General features: G+C 40.5%; 1 protein-coding gene across 2 annotated transcripts; it reads left to right on the forward strand.

Moving 5' to 3' along the window:
• The first annotated feature begins 36 nt into the window (after positions 1-36).
• glt1d1 (glycosyltransferase 1 domain containing 1) lies at positions 37-19,684 on the forward strand. 2 transcript variants are annotated; one of them, XM_008306098.1, is made up of 12 exons: positions 37-504; positions 779-930; positions 1,084-1,189; positions 4,654-4,705; positions 5,797-5,833; positions 6,279-6,335; positions 12,524-12,622; positions 13,300-13,349; positions 15,563-15,606; positions 16,097-16,212; positions 16,762-16,860; positions 19,169-19,254. In XM_008306098.1, exons 1-11 carry the CDS (start codon positions 437-439, stop codon positions 16,827-16,829), a joined length of 849 nt encoding a protein of 282 aa, XP_008304320.1. In that variant the 5' UTR covers positions 37-436; the 3' UTR covers positions 16,830-16,860; positions 19,169-19,254. The 2 variants fall into 2 exon arrangements, with proteins under 2 accessions (XP_008304320.1, XP_008304318.1); XM_008306096.1 differs by having other exon boundaries at positions 53-504; positions 16,092-16,212; positions 19,169-19,684.
• The last annotated feature ends 61 nt before the right edge of the window (positions 19,685-19,745 follow it).

Consider the following 19,745-nt stretch of genomic DNA (forward strand, 5'->3'; position numbering starts at 1 on the left):
GTAGCAGAGCAGTTTCTTTTTATTTTTTTGTTACCGCTAATTCCAGTGTTGTTAACTGTTGTCAAGAGGCACGACTGTGGTTTTAACTCGGTCTTAAATGATGGTTTCGAAACAAAAAAAAACAAGCGGGAGAGAAATGTGTGCCAGCAGCAGTACCCCGCCGCTGCAGTCGTGTGTTTCCAGGGGGTCGTATAGCAGACGGACTAGTAAACATTTGAAACGTGGTGTACTGCCAAGTTGAGCTAAGCCTGCTGCTGCTTGTTGCTAGCGGTGCACCACGTATAAGTTACGGGCATGAGTTCAGGAAATGTGAGAGGACTTCGGTTTAGCAAGCCTTACACGCACAGAGGTGCGGTTTGCGACATTATCACGGGTTTCCCCAACACTATTCGGAGAAATAGCTAGTTAACTGGACTAATCAGCCTTTAGTGGAGATATGAAATTGCTCTTTCTTGCCTGTCTAAGCCCTAAAACTGGGAACCGTACTACAGCTGAGAGAATAAGGTAATTCGCATCGCTGTTTCCGACTACAGTAGCAGTTAATTTTTAGCCTGTGAGACTGCGTTTGTCAATAGCAACAAAGTTAACTGTTAACCATCGCAATTCTAAAAGTAAAGGAGTTGTTGGGAAACTGTCCACTTTACTGCACAATTGGCTGTAATAAACCAGCTGTAGCACAATGATTCAGCTACCTGACCTACTGTGCAGTGGGTGTAGTCCCTGAAAGCACTCTGTCTTCCTATCAGTCATCCATAGTCAAATGTGTGTTTTATTTCAGGTCCCACATTGAATCAGCAGGACACACCTGTGAGCTCAGAGATGCAGGAGAATTTCAGTCCCCTGCTGATGTGGCAAATCTAGTGTCTCAAAATCCTCCCTTTGAGGGTGCACTGGCCATCCATCTGTTCAGAGCAGGCAGACTTCTCCTGGGTAAACATGCTTGTTGTTATATGATCTTCTCCTTTTCTATTCTATTCTATTTATTCATACTTCAAGTCATTTGTCAGGATAGAAGTAGACCTACCAAATATACAGCTAACAAATGTCACCACATTTCTGTTATATGTCTGCTCTTTACAATAGACATCCAAGTACCCTTTGGCGTTATCTTTGGCGGAACAGACATAAATGAAGATGTGAAAGTTGAACAGAAGCGTGCGGTTATGGAGCAGGTGCTACTGAAAGCCAGGTGATGTTGCTGGAAACTACTTTTTTAAACCACTTTCAAGTAGCTCCAAAATAAGCACATTCCACTCATTAAGTAAACACATCACACAAAGTAGGGATCGACTGATAATTGGATCTGATATCCAGCTTTTTACTAATTATGGGTATGTTTTTAAAAAACAAAACTGATTTCTGATTAAATGCATCAGTTTAAAAATGAGATATATTGGCTCTAACGCAGTGGCATCTCTGTTTCTGTTGTCGTCACTCTGATTGGTTACATTTCATGAGTCGTAGCTCATCAACAGTAAACAATGCAAGTTCAAACACTCTGTTTTAATCAAACACATGTAAAACATAAATGAATAAAGGTTTTATGCTGGAGTTTGAGTTATCCTAAATTTTGACACCAAGATTTTCATTTTACTGCAAATCAGTTCTAAATGTTAGTTATCAGTTTCCTTAGTTAATGATAATTGTTCCTTACATCAGCACTGGAAAATAGACATATCGGTCAATCTCTAATACAAACTGTGTGAACATGTTTGGAAAATAATAATAAAAATAGCTGCTGTCACAATTTGCATAACGAAGAATGTGCATAATGAAAAATATGTTAAACTACCCCATCAGTGGGTTCATATCTCTATTAAATAGTTAGAGATACCATATGAGAGTAAAATGTGTAGATGGTGGATTTGACAGAACACTTTATTTAACATCTCAATAGAAAAAGGTGCATTGATGCAACTCATGACATGAATTATGGATGCATTCCATTTAGGAGCGCCAGTTCAAGTGTCCTGTTAGTGTTCGTGCTCATTCACTGGTGTGGCTTTCATGTCACATTAAAATGGAAGAAAACAGTCATTATTGTATTAGTTATACTTGAGCTTGTCCTGCTGTGACAAAGTAACACGTCTCCTATGAGAAAGGCCAGTTTGAAGGAATTGTGTGTTGTTAATGTGATGTAAATTTTACAGCACATTGATCTTAATGTATTACTTACTGACATTTGATCAATTACTAGTCACGCATATGTTAGAAATGTATCGTAACATGTTTTGCTAACTTCCTTTTATAGAGGTTTCACACAGATGTCGACGCCCTGAAGTGAAGACAGGAAGTAACTGTGACCATTTATATGTCGTAATTGAAACTGACTTTATGAAGACAACCTCTGATTTCATTAATCGTGTGATTTTTCAGTCTTGGGCATACTAACACCTCTTGATTAGCTTTGCCAGCTCAAAACAAAGAAAAATCACCTCGTTACCTGAATTATTATAAACAATTTGAGTAATATGGATTAGGCTGTCAGTTAGAGTATACACCGATATCACCTAAATGTCAAATGATGCAGATTTGTTTGATCATATAGTAACCGCTTTACCTCTAAGTTAACCTGTAGGGAATCTGCTCTTACATAAAATCAATACCTGACCATTTAGACTAACTATATTCAATTTGCAGGCCTCACAGTGGGAGCTTGGTGCAACAGAAGTCAGTGCACGTTTCATTATTGAGATTCAGATCGTTTTCATTTTTTTCAGTACTTTTTCGTCCACCTTTGTTTTTGTTGACAGACTCAATTCTCCTGGAGGATACTTGTGTTGCACACATTTCTGGAGAGATGTTCTTTCATTTTTTGACAGTTATTTTTTTTTCTTCAGCTGCACTTTGCTGGAGGGCTTGTTTTGCCACACCTTCCTCTTTAAAATACGGCTAAGGTTCTATTAGATTCAGGTCAGGCAACATACTTGGCCAGATCACAGTTTGGCAGTGTGTTCTGGATCATTATCATGCTGGAATTTTCCTCTTCTGTCAAGCTTCTGTGTGCTGGGAGTCATTTTGAAAGTCAGTATTTTCGTATAACTGGAGACACGGTGCCATCTATAAATGTTACCTCCCCAACACCTTTTCAGCTATTATCCCACTCCCACATCTGTACTTCACTGTCGGGATTAGGCATTCATGTGGCCATATTCATGCCAAACATGCTGGACCTCATGTGAGCCAAACAAACCTATTTTGGTCTCATCTGAGCAAAGAATGTGCTCCTAATATTCATCAGGCTTCTTTTCATGTTTTTTTAGCAAAGTTTAATCTTGCAGGTTTGTGCCAAACAGCAAGCAAGGACTTTTTTTTTTTTTGGATGCTGTCCATCGAGGGAGACGTTATGTAATGTCCCTCCTACTGTTTGGGCTGTCACAAAAACTCTGATGTCCATTGATAACCCTTCTGCCAAGTCTGAAGCACTTGTCCTGCTTTTCAGAGCTAGATTGTGCAAGTACTGCGCTGTCCGTGGCATCATTACAGGAGGGCGACCACTGCAAGCTGATGAGAGGAACTATGGCTGGCTTTATACCTACTGATTACTGCTGCATCTGTGTATTCACAGATTTTTGGTTGATTGACGATCTTCCTGCATTATCCATCTTTGTGAAGTCACACAGTCAGATCTTACAATTCCTCTAGCAACTCTTTTTTATGTAGAGCCATGATGTGGACATACAGGTCGTCACAGCCCATAGGTCCAAAATTGAGAAAGGTTTCCAGACCATTTTATAACCACTTTTATGATATTAGATTGATTAGATGGTGGACTCAATTGATGATCACAGTTTTCTACTCTGGGGCCTGTATTTTCAATATAGTCGCTACTCTACTTATGAACTTAGAATTAATGCATTTTTTTTTTTTTTTTAGAGGAGATACATATTTAAATCATTTGACATTTAAGCTGTATTACACAGGAGAAAACCCAACTAGTTGTGTTGGAATAAAAGGTCTGGATCTCTACAACATCTTCCAGTGCCTGGCGTACTGCCATTAAAGCACAAGGCTGAGCACATACAATCTTACCCCGTCGGTGCAGGTTGTGTGTTTTTGTCCTATCCAACTTTAATAGTGTAGGTTTAACAATGTCTTGTCCTTTGCCCTGGCACCAGACTGCAGTGTCTGTTTTCATTATGATGAAAATAGATGGTAGGGCATCCATCTAGTAAGTCTAAGGGGATAATTGCCTGCTGGGAGAACTGGGGAGATCCAGCTCTCGTGACATCAAACATCTCAATCCACCCACCTCCCACCGTTAGTGCCTTCACACACAAACCTTGATCATGAAATTCAGTCACCACCCAGAGCCTGGCGGCCCATTTAATAATGCACGCTCACATACGCAAATTAATATCTCCCCACTGTTTTTTGCTCCACATTCCCTTCATTTCCTTCATCTTATTCTCGGTATATTCGTTCCGAAATTCTTTGCCTTCAAGCCACAATCAGTTTTTCTGCTCTCATGTATTCAGTCTCTGCCTGGAGACTATTATGTTTTACTGTTGTTACCACTTCTTTTTCCTGTATTGTTGTCAAAATTGTCATTGCCTGTAAAAGGCTAAGATTTACTGCCTATAATAAAAGTTCTTGCTGTGCTGAAATGCCTTTTACAGCGTTGATAATGAAGGGGTCTTTGTTCCCAATCAGGTTCGCTGTTGCATTTACTGACAAACTGAAAGAAGAGGCAGCATTATCTCTGGTATGATTATACTCTTTTGTATTTTCATACACTAACTGCATAAACAGCGCACATTTTCAGGCAATCTCTCCAGGAAGATATTGATTGTGTTGCACTGGGTTACACGCTTGTAAAGTGCAGGTAATAGTTAAGCAACATTTTTTAAAAACATGAGTGAGAGAAAGAGGAGTAGAGTGCCTCTCTCACCTCTGCACATCTGGCTTATTCCAGCTTGGACACCGGAGGAGGGGGCTCAAAGTGTGATAGTAACATGAAAGTTGGTTATTCACACGTTTGAAGCCACATCTGGATTTTAATTTTACCAGAGCATTCCAGTATGTGCCTAATTGGTGGTTCATTAGTGTGATTATGACAGCCTACTACGCTCCACGTAAACTTAGCTCCAAAGGGATATTTTAGCATAAACAGGACAGTGACCCTTTCCTCAATCACATCATTTCCTATAATACAATGCAGCTGCGAAAAATCATGTAGTAAAAGGAAAGTTTTTTTGTTTGCATTTTACGGCACATCTACATACAGCAGGAGTCTGATGGCATCAGTAAACACAACACAAGAGCTCATCCTATATGAACACAATATCCTGCCCTGTCCCGTAATAGTCCAGCATTAAAACAATATTACAGTGTTTTATTTTCAGATTAGATTGCAGCCGTAGGCTGCAGATTAAGGCAAGTGGCATGCTTTATCTCTGCCATTTAGTGCTGACAGCAGGCAGACAGGACAGGCACTGAGAGGCATTGCCACGCTTTTTATTGTGACAGAAAACACACATAGGGGATGGATCTGGTGTGATAACATCCAGTCAATTTCTTTTCCATCCCCTCTGATTTATTTTGCAGCACCCCCATTATCTTACTAACCGCTGTCCTGACTTTGTTTTAAAGTTTGTATTTTGTTTACATATGCTTAGAACACAAAGAGTGTTAAATAGCTGTTTCTGTTGTCTGGCATAAAAAGAGAGAAGCATAGTTATCAATGCTCAACTGTGATTTGTGTAAACAAACGTTGCCAATGACTGATTGATTTAAAACGCTAATGTGTTTTGGACATCTTTTTAACCACAGATATCTAATGTTTTCTCTCTGAAGGTGTCCCAGAGCAGTAAAATCTATGTCCAGCCCCAAGGTAAGCTCTGCAGGAGGAATATCCTCCTCTGATGCTGTGCATCCATGACTCGCCATTGAAGTGTTACATTAATCAGCTTTGACATTTTTTCCTCCATTATCATACGGTCTGCAGTACTGAGTTGTATTTGCTCTTGCCATTGGCCACCATACCATGTAGGACAGCCCAAATCACTCTTCCATGTTGTTTCCCACCAGTAGCCTTGTTTGGCAAATAGTATCCCTTCATAGATTAGACGAGAGCCCGTTGGCTGGCTGCATGGTTGAGCTCTGACCGCTGAAAGCTTATTTTTCAGGCTTGTCACGAGATAGTGATCACACTGTATTGCATTTTGCATGGAGCACGCTAAATATTTTGGATCATAAAAAATAGTTTCCACTGATGTACAGTGTAGACTTTATGAAATGCACTGTGCCTTTCATGTATGCATGTGTTTATTTTCAAGGTTTCAAGACAGAAGTGAGTAAGAAATTCTGCTGGACTGAATTCTTAAGGAGCTCAGGTACTGTTGGTGCTTGAGTTTGTTGTCATTCCAGGTGTTATCTTCATAATGATCCACAGGGCTCACTATCAACTGTTCACAGGTTTATTTAGTTTGACATTTTGCTCATTTGCCTTTGCCTTTTTTAAATATTAATATTTGTGTTTTTGGCGTGCTGACCCTTTAATAGCAGGACTGAATAGTAAATATTGAAATTAGTGTCATACTTTGCCAGCTGTTTTTCAGCAACAACTTGTTTTTGTCGAGTAGAATTCTGATCAGGCCTTGAGTTATTTCTAGTCTAAGTAAACTTAGCTGACAGTAGTGTCTGATTAAATTATTAGGGCTACGGCTACAAACCACTGCAGGAATAGTTGTGTGGGTCATCTATTCCACGAAACCTTAGTGGAATAGATGCTCAGTTCAATGTCTCATGCAGTAAAACAGAGAAGCACCTGCACGCTGAAATTTAAGTTCCTTTATAAATAAATGATGATTTAGTGGTGTCGTATCGACTATTCACACAGGTGTGCCACATTTTGTAACCATTTACAACATTGCACATACACCTTGTACTTCTTCCACATGATAGACTGTATCCTTCTCTCTCACTTCCAATATTAGTAGTAGATTGCTGAGTGCAGTGCAGTAGAGCCACCACTGGGAGCACAATAAGGAATACATTTATACACCCCCCGACCTGAAAATTGCCAATAAGAGAGAGCATAAATTTACTCTGTGTGCAGAATTCCTCTTATCCAGTCTTTTCCCTTCTGTCCTCTGGTCCTCCAACTCCCATTTGAATTGTTCGGTAAAACTGCACTGAGCTTCATCTCCACAAACAGCCTAGACTTTAAATTGGACATTGCAAGATGATGTCCATCCCAAGTACATTAGTGCTCATAGAGAGCACCGTTGAGTACAGAGAGGAACAGTTGATTAATAGTTCTCAAGCCCGGAGCCATTTATCACTGTTTCACAACCGGCGCAAGTAATACTAATTTTCCACAGTCATTTCTCCATTTGTTATACTTGAAAACAGGGGGTCGCCATTCTTGTGCATTTACACGGGCTCGATGAAAGCTCTGTAATCTGACCCAAAGTTGTTTTTAAAGCTGCAAACACGGGTCCAGTTTCTGCATATGTGCCGTCTGATGGCGGTGATTTGTCAGTGTTATTTTTTTGTGGATGTGGGACAGATGGATTTCATATTAGCACGAAAAAAAAACAGTGTTTTTCCTGCCAATGTGTTGTCACCACAGTGCTTTAACAACATAACACATGCTCTGGATTTTTACTCGTTTTGATATGTAATAAATACTACTAAACGCGACCGCAAGGCAGAGAGTTTCTGTCAAATAAACTGATCCCGCAGTCTATACATAATAGTTATAAATGCGCTTTTGTGAAAATAACTGTGCTTAAGTTGTCATAAAAACTGACATTTTAAGAATTGTTGTTTGGGTGTCATCGGGTGGTCCTGGCTTTCTGCTGTCTTCAAGATTAGATGTTCCACGTCCTCCTTTTGAACCTGGATGACCCGATTTGTCGCCTCCAGTAATCAGTGTCAACAACTTTGCTCGTATTTTAGATATCTTCTAACGTAACGATGCAGTGTGGCAGAAGTGACTCCTGAAGCAACCTGTATTCTCTCCTGTCAGTTCACATCCTCCCTTTTGTTTTCACACACACTCCCAGCACAGCAGGGGGCACTATCCCATGTGTGTATTCTCTCCTCCCAGATCTTGCTGCATATTGATTTCCTTTTTCATTCCCCCCCACATCTGGTGTGATATAAATTAATCATCACTAAATTAAGAAATGTAGAGTCTATTGTGTATAGGCAAGCTTAACGAACGTATATGAAGGTTTAGGAATGAATGTGTTCTGTGTGGCCCAGTGCTTTAAAGAAAAAAAAGAAAATCCTCCTCTGGTGAACATAAAAGAGGCAAAGCAATCCTCCTACCTGACTGAAGATACATGACTATACTGTGCGTGTCTCTGTGTCATCCTTTGGATGTCATGTACCCCTCCAAAGACACCGACTTCAGCGCTGAAGTCCAGAGGCTGTCAGTTCATGAAAGATACTTTGTGTGTCTCTATGTATGTTGTTTTTGGCCCCTGCTGTGTGCTTGGTGAGGTGGGGTTAAGGGGGTAGATGAAGTACAGCACTGTAGAGTGAGTAGCGATACTTTCAATCACTGAAGGATGAAAGGAAACAAGCAGGGAGTTTGCTGTTACCTTGTCCAGTTACTTGATCCTTAAGGAATTGCATAATTATGGAATAAATTACACAACACTTTGAGTGAAGTCGGTGCAATTACAAATGTAGGGATGAGAAAAGGTTAAAGGTGCAATGCCTATTATCATTTCAGAGTGGAAAAAAACATGAATAAGGAACAGTTTTAGAGCCGTAGGGTCATGTTTGTCATACTTGGAAACAGCCTCATGTTCCTTTTTGCAGTTGTTTCCATACTGAAACCCCAAAAAGTTGAATTTGTGGACCACATAGCTTCTTTTCATGCAAAATAAATGTATTTTTACAGCTAAAGATACTGAGGCACATTTATACAGATACTTACCCCAGAATGTAAATTCAGACAGATACAATTATTATTTATTCATTCTTGCTTAGTACTTGTTATTTATATAGGCTGTTTTCCTCTGCAATTTCAAGAAGGCTCTTTAAATAGGCCAATGTTTAATACATCACAACAGAATTTAATGAAGTAACCAGCCCACAGTGCAACATTTTGTAGAACTGTAACCCACTACAGCACACATACTACTATTGTTGTTTATCCAGCTCCGTGTTTATCGTCTTGACTGAAGGTGCAGCTCCACAGTTAGAGCTCCTGCCTTGCTGATGTGTTGTTCCTCTCTGGTTACTCCTTACAGATAGGCGTTGACTCAGGTATGTCAGGGGTTGTAAAGTGATGCATATTTCATTTTTAGTGACCAAAACGCAGTGCGTACCTCTGATAACTGTCTGACTTTTCACACTTCACCTCCAGTTTGTACACAAAGTATTTTCTCCTCAGAGATCGTTAGCTGCAAAACTTTACATCTATGATAGAAGTGTTGATTGTTAAGCCTCTTTAAAATTGAGATATACTGCTGAATGTTCTCATACACCGATCTGCCACAACATTCAAACCCTAATATTGGATAGTTCTCCCAAAAAGCTCTGACCCACTGGGACGTGGACTGCAGAAGACCTCTGAGGGTGTCTTTAGGACATTAGCAACAGATCCTTTAAGTCCTGTATAGATTTATTGTTGTCCCACATGATGGGGGATTGGATTTAGATGTGGGGAATTTGCAAGCCAAGTCATCACCTTAAACTCTTTGTGATGTTCTTAAACCATTCCTGAACAAATTTTTTGCAGTGTGGCATGGAGTTTTCCAGCAGAACATTGCCACCCAGAAGAGCTCCTACTCTTGTGCATGCAGGCTCACAGTAATGGCTCAAGAGGACACTTAATGTGGAAACTGTGCCATCAATCATTTTATCTATCGTTCCATTGTACAGCCCTGACACATGCACATTGAGTGATGAACACTGGTCTGCACTCTTAGCGGTCTGCAGCTACACAGCTCCATATCTAGTAAGCTGCCATGCAATGTGTGTTTGACATCTTTCTATCATGGCCAGCATTAAAGTTTTCACCAATTAGTGCTACAGTAGCTCCTCTGTGGGATCAGACCAGGCAAGCAGTCTTCCCTCCCCACATGCATCAGTGAGCCTTGGGCCCTCATGACCCTGTCACCAGTTCACCGGTGATCCCTGGACTACCTTTGGCAGGTAGTAATCACTGCATACCAGGAACATCCCACGCAAGTTTTCAAGATGCTCTCATCCAGTCATCTGGCCATCACAATGTGGCCTTGTCAAAATCGACCCCTTTTTATCCGCTTCCAGTTTCAAGAGCCAACTGTTCACTTGCTCCCTCATATATCCCACTGCTTGACAGGTGCCACTGTAACAACATAATCAATGTTCTTCACGTCACCTGTCAAGAGGTTTTAATGTTCTGGCTCAGTGGTTCACGTCTCACCTGTGCAGCTTTGTTAATGTCATTTTCTTTATTAAGCTGTGTTTAGACGGTGTTGTCATTGTTTTGTCGACTCCCTGCAGACTGTGTTCTCTGTGTCACCCTGTGCCACTCAAGAGATTAATAGGAGCTGCTCAAATTGATATGTGCTCCCACATCCATGCACACACCAACACACGCACACATAGTGATTAAAGCATTAGGAGGTTGCTCAGAATGGCCTCCTGAAATCAAAGGCAAACGAGCAAAAATATGTTTCGTAGAGAACTGCAGAGAGAGAGGGAGAATAATGCTGCTGGCACAACAGATGATTTGTACAATTTGTTTTTCTTCCCCCAGGAAAGATGAATTGTGTCTTAGATCTGAAAAAAGGTTTTATATTTCTTTGAATTTCTTCCTCGTTTCGACAGGTCTGCGCTCTGATATGACTTCAGCTATCCTACACTATTCTCCTGCACCTTGTTCTGGAGTACCGACATGGATGTTTAACTTAGCTGACGTGTTTTCTCATATTGCGAAAAATGCAAGGAACTTTGATACATCCCACAGATGTAAGGGCTTTTTTTTTTTTGACAATCGGCTTCTAGGATCAGGGTCAATGCCCAGGCTCCACACTGTCATTTTAAGATGCTCTTTAATAGCATTAAAAGAGCTGCTTCATCCTTCTGATCTGGACTTATCTGGCAGCAGGGGATTTCACTCGACTGTCACTGTGTTAGAGGCACGTGCTGGTGTCTGTCTGCCCTATTATTTTCTAAATGGTTTCTTTCCCACATTAGCAAAGGAAATTTTTGATAATACTTCACTTAAATTTCTTGCATCATTGCCAGTACAGCTCAACACTGCTGGTTTCTCCTTTTGGCTCATTGCCAACCATATAAGGTCAGAGATTAAAAAGTCTTTTTCTGACACTTAGCAAAACCTAATGGTAAATTACCCCAATATGTCCAAAAGGGTTGGTGTTAAGTCATTGTTTCCATTGATTCATCAGACCTCGACAAGCATTGCCTTGATACTAATCTTGCTTTAAGTTCACATAAAACTAAGCCCGTCTTCCCAAGCATTGCAAAAACGGCACATAATGGCAGCAAAATTGATATAAAGTCTAAATCTTCTCTTCCCCTGAGGCTTTCTGTTTATATCATTTATCAGTCCATCCAGCTTTTGGATGGCTTGTCATTAACTTTTGCACATATATTCATGGTCCCCAGAGGATCAAATCTACTATGCTGACTTTAATAATCTCTGAGTTTGTCTCAGGATGAACATTAACCCTGAACCTTCAATCTGTGTCATCATCAGATCAAAATTTCAGTTTGTATAGTACTTTGTTTTGTGACCAGATACCTGGAAAACAAATGTTCCCATCAGCCTAAATGGCAAATCACCATTAAATGGCAGCTGTTTAGCTTGCTAACATAGTAAACATAGTTAACTTGTGGTGTAAAATCACAGTCTGTTGTCATTACCATTATGAGCAACTGTACGCGAGGCAGTTGTAAAGATTATGCTGCTCCAGCTTTGGTAGAGATACTTGTGGAAAAATGGAATAGTCCAGTGTAATTACTATTTTAATTTCAGGTTCTTTTATGGCAAAAAGACTGGCAGTGTGTGTGCACTGCCGTCATAATGGGACTGCGTTATTAGGGTCAGAACTTCTATCCTTTGCCTTTGCAGGGTCAGGTGTCATACAGTAGTTGTTTGCATTTAGCAGAACTGTAAGCCTGCCAGTTTCTGACTAATCTCTGGATTGAACCTGAGTGTTGGATGATCTGGGAAAAGAGCCGATTGCGCGGCCCTGCCTCTCAATTAAAGTGAGGCTCTCTAAACATTCAACGTTGTTAGCATGACGTCGGGTTAGCTCATTTGTGTCCGCCGCTGGTCTGCAAGCAAAAACTGTCACCCAAACACTCTGGATCTGTAGTTGTAATGCTGCATTACACACTGATTAGGCTGCAACCTTCCAATGTTTCCAGCAGACTATTTCCCTGCTGATCAGAGAATTGTGCAAGCACATTAGTCACTGCTGTCTTATTTTCCTCATGACCTTGGGTGATGTATTGCTTTCATTATCTGCTGATGTACTTGGGATGTTCATTATGCAGTGTTTTGATATTGTGGCGCTGTCTTTCTGTGTGTCTGGCCTCTCTCCAGGTGTAGAGAGGGAGCATGTGGATGAGCTGCGTGTCTTCCTATTGGTCTGCGGCCTCAGAAGAGTTAAGGACCCCCTCTACTTGTTGGAGGTGTTTTCAGGTATACCATAGGGCTCATTATGTTTTATTTTATACATATACTGGCAATGAAAACCGTAAAAACAACTGCAAAGTCAAGTAAGAAAGCAATTGCCGGCTTTTATAGCCAGTTTTAATGTAATGTCGAGGAAACCCCGACATTACAGCCGTCTTGACTGTATTTCCGTAGTGTCCTGTGGTAGAAACAATGACCTCATCAATTAGGAATGATTTTAGATCTCAGTCGAGTTTCAGCTAATTGAAAATTTATGTGCAAGTGTGCGTGAGATCCTTCAAACAGCTCATCTTGTTCAGTCTTGCCTTTATTGTTGTTTTTTTTTTTATGTTATCCTACATGTATCTAATATAATCAGCCGTGGGATTTGCCTCTGATTAAGATGAGTGGCTTCTTTTTCAAATCTTGTGTTTTATGTGACTTTTATAGTTATGGTAATAAGACAGCACTAGAGGGCGTCAAATTGTATATTAATGTTTAGACGAGCAAGATGTGGGGAATTTCACATGCCATGTAAACATGCTTTAAAATAAAACCATATGGTGCAATAAGCAAGTATATCTGTGAGAATTCTATGCAGAGGGAAAAAACAGCTTTATTGCTTTGGAGAAATTGCTTGCTGCTCATTTCCTCCCCAAAACTGTTGCTTGTTTCCATTGCCAGTTTTATTTTGTGTCTTTCAGAGTGGCACTGTGAGAATCTGCTGAATATTTTGGTCATTATTGGGCCAAAGGTAAGCTCACAGTCATTATACACCAAGTCTGTTTGTTTTATTTTCCATACCTGCCATGCATCTACCTCTGCACCGTGACTGTCTGTGCTGTTGAAATTACCCAGAAAACCTCCCCTGGGAATTCAGACAGGCTCTAATTGGAGAGATACAGGCTTTTGCTGTTTAGCTGGAATTAACGGCCAGCGCTGGAGTGAAATGTCTTTTGCAAACTGGAGAAGGGTCAGCAGCAGCAGCAGCAGCAGCAGTAGTGTTTCTGTTGCTGTCTACCTGCTTCACTACTTGATATACTGATGCACTGGCTTCCTCAGATTAGCACTTGCCTTTGAGTAATGACCTGTATAGAGCTGCCTCATTTTAATACACATGAGTGAGGATGTATCTGCACATGTGCAGGTATAAATTACAGGGAAAGCAGTTTGTAGCCCTGTCACACACCATCATATTTCTGTCCTGTATCTACCCCGAAGACATTAACCGCACATATACAGGCTATGCGGCTTCATGACGAGCAAGTCGCATAATTGAAAAAAGAAAAAAAAAAAAAGCAATTGAACACTCATAGCATGCCATGATTTACAATATTCATAAATCAGTCAGACTGTCAGCCAGACAATTACCTAACATTTACTGTGAACGTTTTGTTTTAGTTTTTTTTTTTTAAAGTGATTGCACTTTTATGTTAGAATTTCTGTCTTCTCAGTCCTGCAGATGGAAGTGATATCCTGGCCAGCAGCAGCAGTCTCGGTGCTCTGTTCTTTTTCTTTCTTTTCTTTTTTTTTACTATTTCATTTCTAATCTCTCACTCATTGATTTCTCTGTATGCGTGTTTTCATCTTTTCTTGCTCCTGACTTGCTTTGATATGACATCAATGTACAGTACTTTAGCGTCTGTTCTTTCTTTCAAACAGTGGTGTCAGGCAAAAGGTACGTTCTGCTTTAGTTTTGCTCAAAAACAACTCAATTAGACATGGCCAGGGGCTTATACTCTGTCTTACTGCCGCTTCTTGCTCCGCTACGCTTTGTTGTTGTTTGATGAAATGGTTCAGTGGAAGCAGAGACGTGTGATTCATCTCGACACCCCTGAATCACAGAGGAAGCATGTTTGTTTGTCTGAAAAATGAAAATACGATATTATTATCATCATCATTATTACTGTAAACTTGTGTTCGTGTGACCGCCAGATTTCCCCTGTGTTAACTATAGGATGTCCCTTTTGGTTAAACATAAACAGTGTTGAATAGATTAAATGAAGTAAAAGTAAAATCTAAAAATACAAGCAGGAGGTAGAATGAGACATGCCTTACTCAGACTATCATGACGTACTATAAATCCACAGCTACTTCATTCAAGTAATAAGTGCTCTGGCTGCGCAGCATCTGTCATTAAGAGGAAAATTCAGGTCAGTTTGTCAGAGATGACACATCTGACTCTGACGGAGTTTTATCAAGCACCACATTGTACGGCATGTTTTGTGTTATTACTGAATAAAATGACTCCACAGACTGTTCTAAAAATATAATGTTAGCGCTTGGGAAGTTGGCAGACTTTGCACCATATTTATTGCTTAAACTTTTTTTTTTTTTTAATGCACAAGACTGCATTGCTGCTATCTATAAATAGTAAAAATGGGATTCATTTGATATATATATATTAACATAGAGAGCCTGCGTTCCCCTTCTGGCTGGTCCTGTTTCTGTTCTTTATGAGGACTTTGCTACAGGACAGTACACAGTCTGTGCTTAAATCATTTGTTTGTCAATCGTGCTCTATCCCCTGCTGGTTTTACAATGTCTGCTAAATCCCAGATTACACCAGGGGACAAAACTGTTCTCAGTTCAGATTCTTTGTCTTTAATGCACTTGTTCTTTAAAACAAATTTGATATAGACCTTTCATAAGCTATAAAATGGAAGACAAAAAAGTAGCAGCTTGCTTGGTAGCATCTTTGACCCAAATTGCTATGCTTTGACTTTTCTTTGTGCAGGCTAATGCACGCAAATCCCACATTGCAATTAATCAGATTGGCCACCCACCCCACCCTGACCCCAATCTCTGAAAATACAGGATTTTCAGAGAATGATTTTCTCATGATAGAAATTATTAATTGTGTCATTGTTTGTTTTATCCTTCCGATTAAGTCATTGCTGGCATCCTTGATGAAAACACAGCTTTTCACAGTTAGAAATGGGCTCTCGCGTGTTTTGTTTTCACCAGATTGATCCTGTGCTTACTGTTGAAGTGGAAGCTGTTATCAAAAGGTAAGCCATCTGCCTTGTTTCATTTTTTGTTATCAGTTGATTATCCCATAAAAGAAAACTAGAGAGCTGACAGTCTAATTGCCATGATCCTGCTCCTTTTGAAGACCCTCTATTTATATCATGCGGTACACAATTATTGTGCGTCTAAGCAAATGTAGCTCACATTTATTTTAGCACAATGTAAACGGAATGCAAATATATTTTGCGTGCCAAGATCCCCTTTTTCTCTCTCTTTTTGAAATCTGTCCTCCCACTCTTAAGTCATGGCAGATCTTTCAGTTTTTTGCTGAGGGCCTCCACCACAACAAAGATCTTTGCAGCAGGAAGCTGCCCTCTCTGGTTAAGACCTTACCTGGACGCGCCGTGCATGTCACACATAGTGCAACCGTGTTTCTTACCCTGAGCTTGTCACTGCTGTTCAGCATCATTCACGCCTCTGTGAGCCCTGAGTCACGCAGAACTGAGCTTTGCTACTGCCTCTGCAGAACAGCAGGGGTTTTCTTGGCCCAGGAGAGGAGCCAACAGGAGCTTCACGCTGCCATGAAAAGGTGCTTCGCTGTGGTCAACAGCTCTGTCTCCGAGGGCATGTCAGCAGCCATCTTGGAGGTAAACATCTTCAGGGGCTCATGGGTAATTAGACAACAGCATTTTAAGACTGAAACATGAATAATAGCTTAGTGATGGGAATTTGATTTACAACATATTCACTGAGAATGTGTCATCTAAAGCCCTTCTAGAAAAATCTAAATCCTTCAAATATTTCACAGCTGTTCTCGTCTCACTGTTTGTTGCTCTGCCACAATGTTATCTGGCCACTTCAGGGACAATTATCCAAATTAATTGTTAGACTCCAATCTTTTCCATTCCTGAGTGAGCAAACCCTCCAAATCCACTTAATCTCTTTTCAACTTAGCCAATTAAGACAATCCACAGTAGGCTTAAAGTCCTAATAGTATGTTAGCATGTTTCACTCAACAACCTGCTGAAGGTATTAGCTGATGCAGATTGTTAATTCTTTAAGTGAACTGCACTGAAGAGCAGAATAGCCAGGCTGTACAGTTTTCGAAGCGCTTCAGTGCATTCTTCCTGGTAATGGTAGAAGGAGTAAGAAACTTTGGTGTGTCACTTTGTGTTTAATGATCTCTGCCCCCACAGGCCATGGATCTCGGGGTGCCCGTGTTGGCCAGGGACATTCCAGGAAATGCAGCTGTGGTGCAGCATGAGATCACTGGCCTGTTGTACTCTTCACCTCAGGTATACAGTGACTGACTGACCGGGTCACCACGTGCATTAAGTCCTGCTAAGCTTTGCAGTCGATAAACACTGCCTCTCTCTATAAAGCGGTACTGTAGCTGCAGCTACTCCTGTCACATCAGATGACCAAAAAAGTAAGATACAGTATTCTAGGATATGGTATCTAGAAACGACTCATGATTTTATTTAGAAAAACTCCAACTTTACTTCATTTTGTAAAACTTTTTGCTTTAAATTCTTATCATTAGTCTAATCTAAGCAGGTAAAATATAACAAAAGGCACTTCCTTTTGTTATATTTAATTTTATGTTTCCTCAGGTGCTTAGATTAGAATCAAAAAGTGCAGCCTTTAGGGGCAGAACAAAGAAACCACGTAGTGATGCAACACATAGCAGCAAGCTGGAAAGTGCAAAACGGGGAGCCCCCATGAGAACTGCTCAGTCTGATATTTAATGAGGCTTGATGCAAAGGGCGAATAACGTAGGCCAAGGCCAGTCAACAGAGGGCTTAAGCCCGGTGCTGTCAAGACACTGTGTGGCGTGATGTTGTTGTGATGGCAGAGTTAAGTCCGCTTTGCACGTGTGCTCTGCTGAGCTGCTAGTAGGAAGCTCACACAGATGGTTTCAACTTGGGCCGGATAAACTACGACCTGAGTCAGGAGCGATGGCCAGTGAACCATCGTCAGCCAGCAGCGTCTCACACTCGAGATTTCTTTTGCATGTTTGATTGAAAGTGTTTCTGCTTCATTAAGACATAATTACATGATAGCAGAGACTTTTCCATACCTGCTTCTCTGTCTATTTATTAAATTTCGTTAATGGTTTGTTTAATTTTGTTGCTAAAAATCCAACTGTTTGTTGACAATAATTTTTGGTCTGACTTTATGACGTATGGGACTGACGTCTGTCCGTCTTTGGTTTTGTTCGGATCAACAAAAGCTTTTAATGTAACTAGCTGCTGTCAGCTGGAGTTACATTATCTTCACGTCACCTGTCTCTGCTCTGCACTGCTTAGTTTGTACCCCTGCTCACACACACGCACATGCACATATATGTTTGCGTCACTATTCCCACGGCAACACTCCATTGACATTATGCATTCCCTCGCCCTCTACTCCAACCATCACGATTGAATGCCCAGCCCTAACCCTCACCATAATCCAATTCTAACCCTCAAACCAAAATGAAACCCTCAAAAAGCTGTCTGTACTCGTGGGAACGTGAATTTGCTTTGGTCCCCACAGTGACAGGAGGTTCCCATGGGTGGCTGTGCAGTCCCCACCGGCATATAAAACAAAACACATAATGAAACTAAATAGAACACAGCAGAGACTCCCACACTCAGCTGGAATAAGATGAGTGCAAATAAATTAGGTAAATATCATGAATAAAACAATTAGTTTTTGAATATTTCCCTTTCAGTGTTTTTCTTCTTTTGGTTTCTTGGTACAGCAAAACACTGTTATCAAGATATGTGTCAAAAGAACCAAACACACAAGCACTTGTTAGCTTTTAAAAGGAAAAAGGGCCTTTCCTGTCTGGCTCTATAATTTGCACTAAGAGTGAAGTGATTATAAGCACTGCGCTCAAAGGTTGAGCTTTAATCCTGTTGCTGAGGATTTATAGCGCTCATATGGCCATACAGAAGAGCCGTTTCCTACCAAGAGCCTCTCCAGACATAATCACATCACTTGAAGTGAAGTAAAGTGAAGTGGCCTGCTGACTGGCAGTGGCTAAAACTTTGTGTGCCCATTGGCTCTCTGGAGCAGTAAATGTTGGCTGCCATGTTGCAAGAACACTTCAAGGCACTTTGACTTCGTTTGTTGGAGGCTTCTCTCAGGCTGCCGGGCCAACAGATGAGCAACTAGGATTCCGGATGCTGTGTGGTTGCATCACACGTCAGTCAATGCTCCTTTATTAATTGTCAATTTCTTATCTTCATGGTTTCCTCCCCATGACCAACTGGCAGCTTGTTGGGCAGTATCGTTTGACTGTAACTTTTTATTTTGCTAGTCTTTCCCCTTCTTCATAAGTAAATGAGAGGTGGCAGCAATTAGGATAGACTGAAAAGGTCTATTGGATGTCCGCATTTGGATCTGAAGCCACAAATATCTCCTTCCTTTGGCAATGTACAGACACTTTTGAAGTATTTCCTAATCTGTGCACAGGCTTCTATCTGAGTTCTGTTCTTGTGCTTTGGATTATTTTTTATGCTTTAAAAAAAAAACATATCTCCAGGCACCTTCACTGGCAAGCTTTAAGTGGCATTTGGCAGTAAATGAGACTCATTTCGCCTTTATCCTTGCCAGGAATTTGTGCATCAATCTCAGAGGCTGTTGTCAGATCGTGAGCTGAGAGAGCGAGTGGTGACAAATGGAAAATGCTACGTGGAAGAGCATCACAGCCTCAAACAGGAGAGAGAAACCTACCAGCGCCTGGTGGACACTCTACACTGAGTGTAAGGTGTCAGCAATCAACCCTACTCTGTATACTTTCTCAGGAACTACAGCAGCAAAAAACAGGGCATTACATTTATATATATATATATATACATATATCTATATATATTTACCTTGCATAAGTATAACAATTACAAGTGTCTATTTGCACAAAATACACCTCGTTTATCTGCACTGCCAGATTGAAAACTATGCTGTAGAGCACTTTGAACCAAAGATTTAATGTTTTTTTTTGTCTCATTAATATATTTTATGCATGTGAAATAAGGTGAGAAGTTTTTATTTATGATTTAGTATAATTATAGCAAATATATGAATTATCTGTTCTATTCATGCTGCATAATAAAAGAGAGAGTAACAACTTCACTGGTTTTTTTTGACTGGTTGGGGATGTGGAATTGTTTTACAGTTGTAAAATTATAAATTC

The sequence above is a fragment of the Stegastes partitus genome, unplaced genomic scaffold (genome assembly GCF_000690725.1).
Source record: "Stegastes partitus isolate 25-593 unplaced genomic scaffold, Stegastes_partitus-1.0.2 Scaffold44, whole genome shotgun sequence".
Taxonomy (NCBI): domain Eukaryota; kingdom Metazoa; phylum Chordata; class Actinopteri; family Pomacentridae; genus Stegastes; species Stegastes partitus.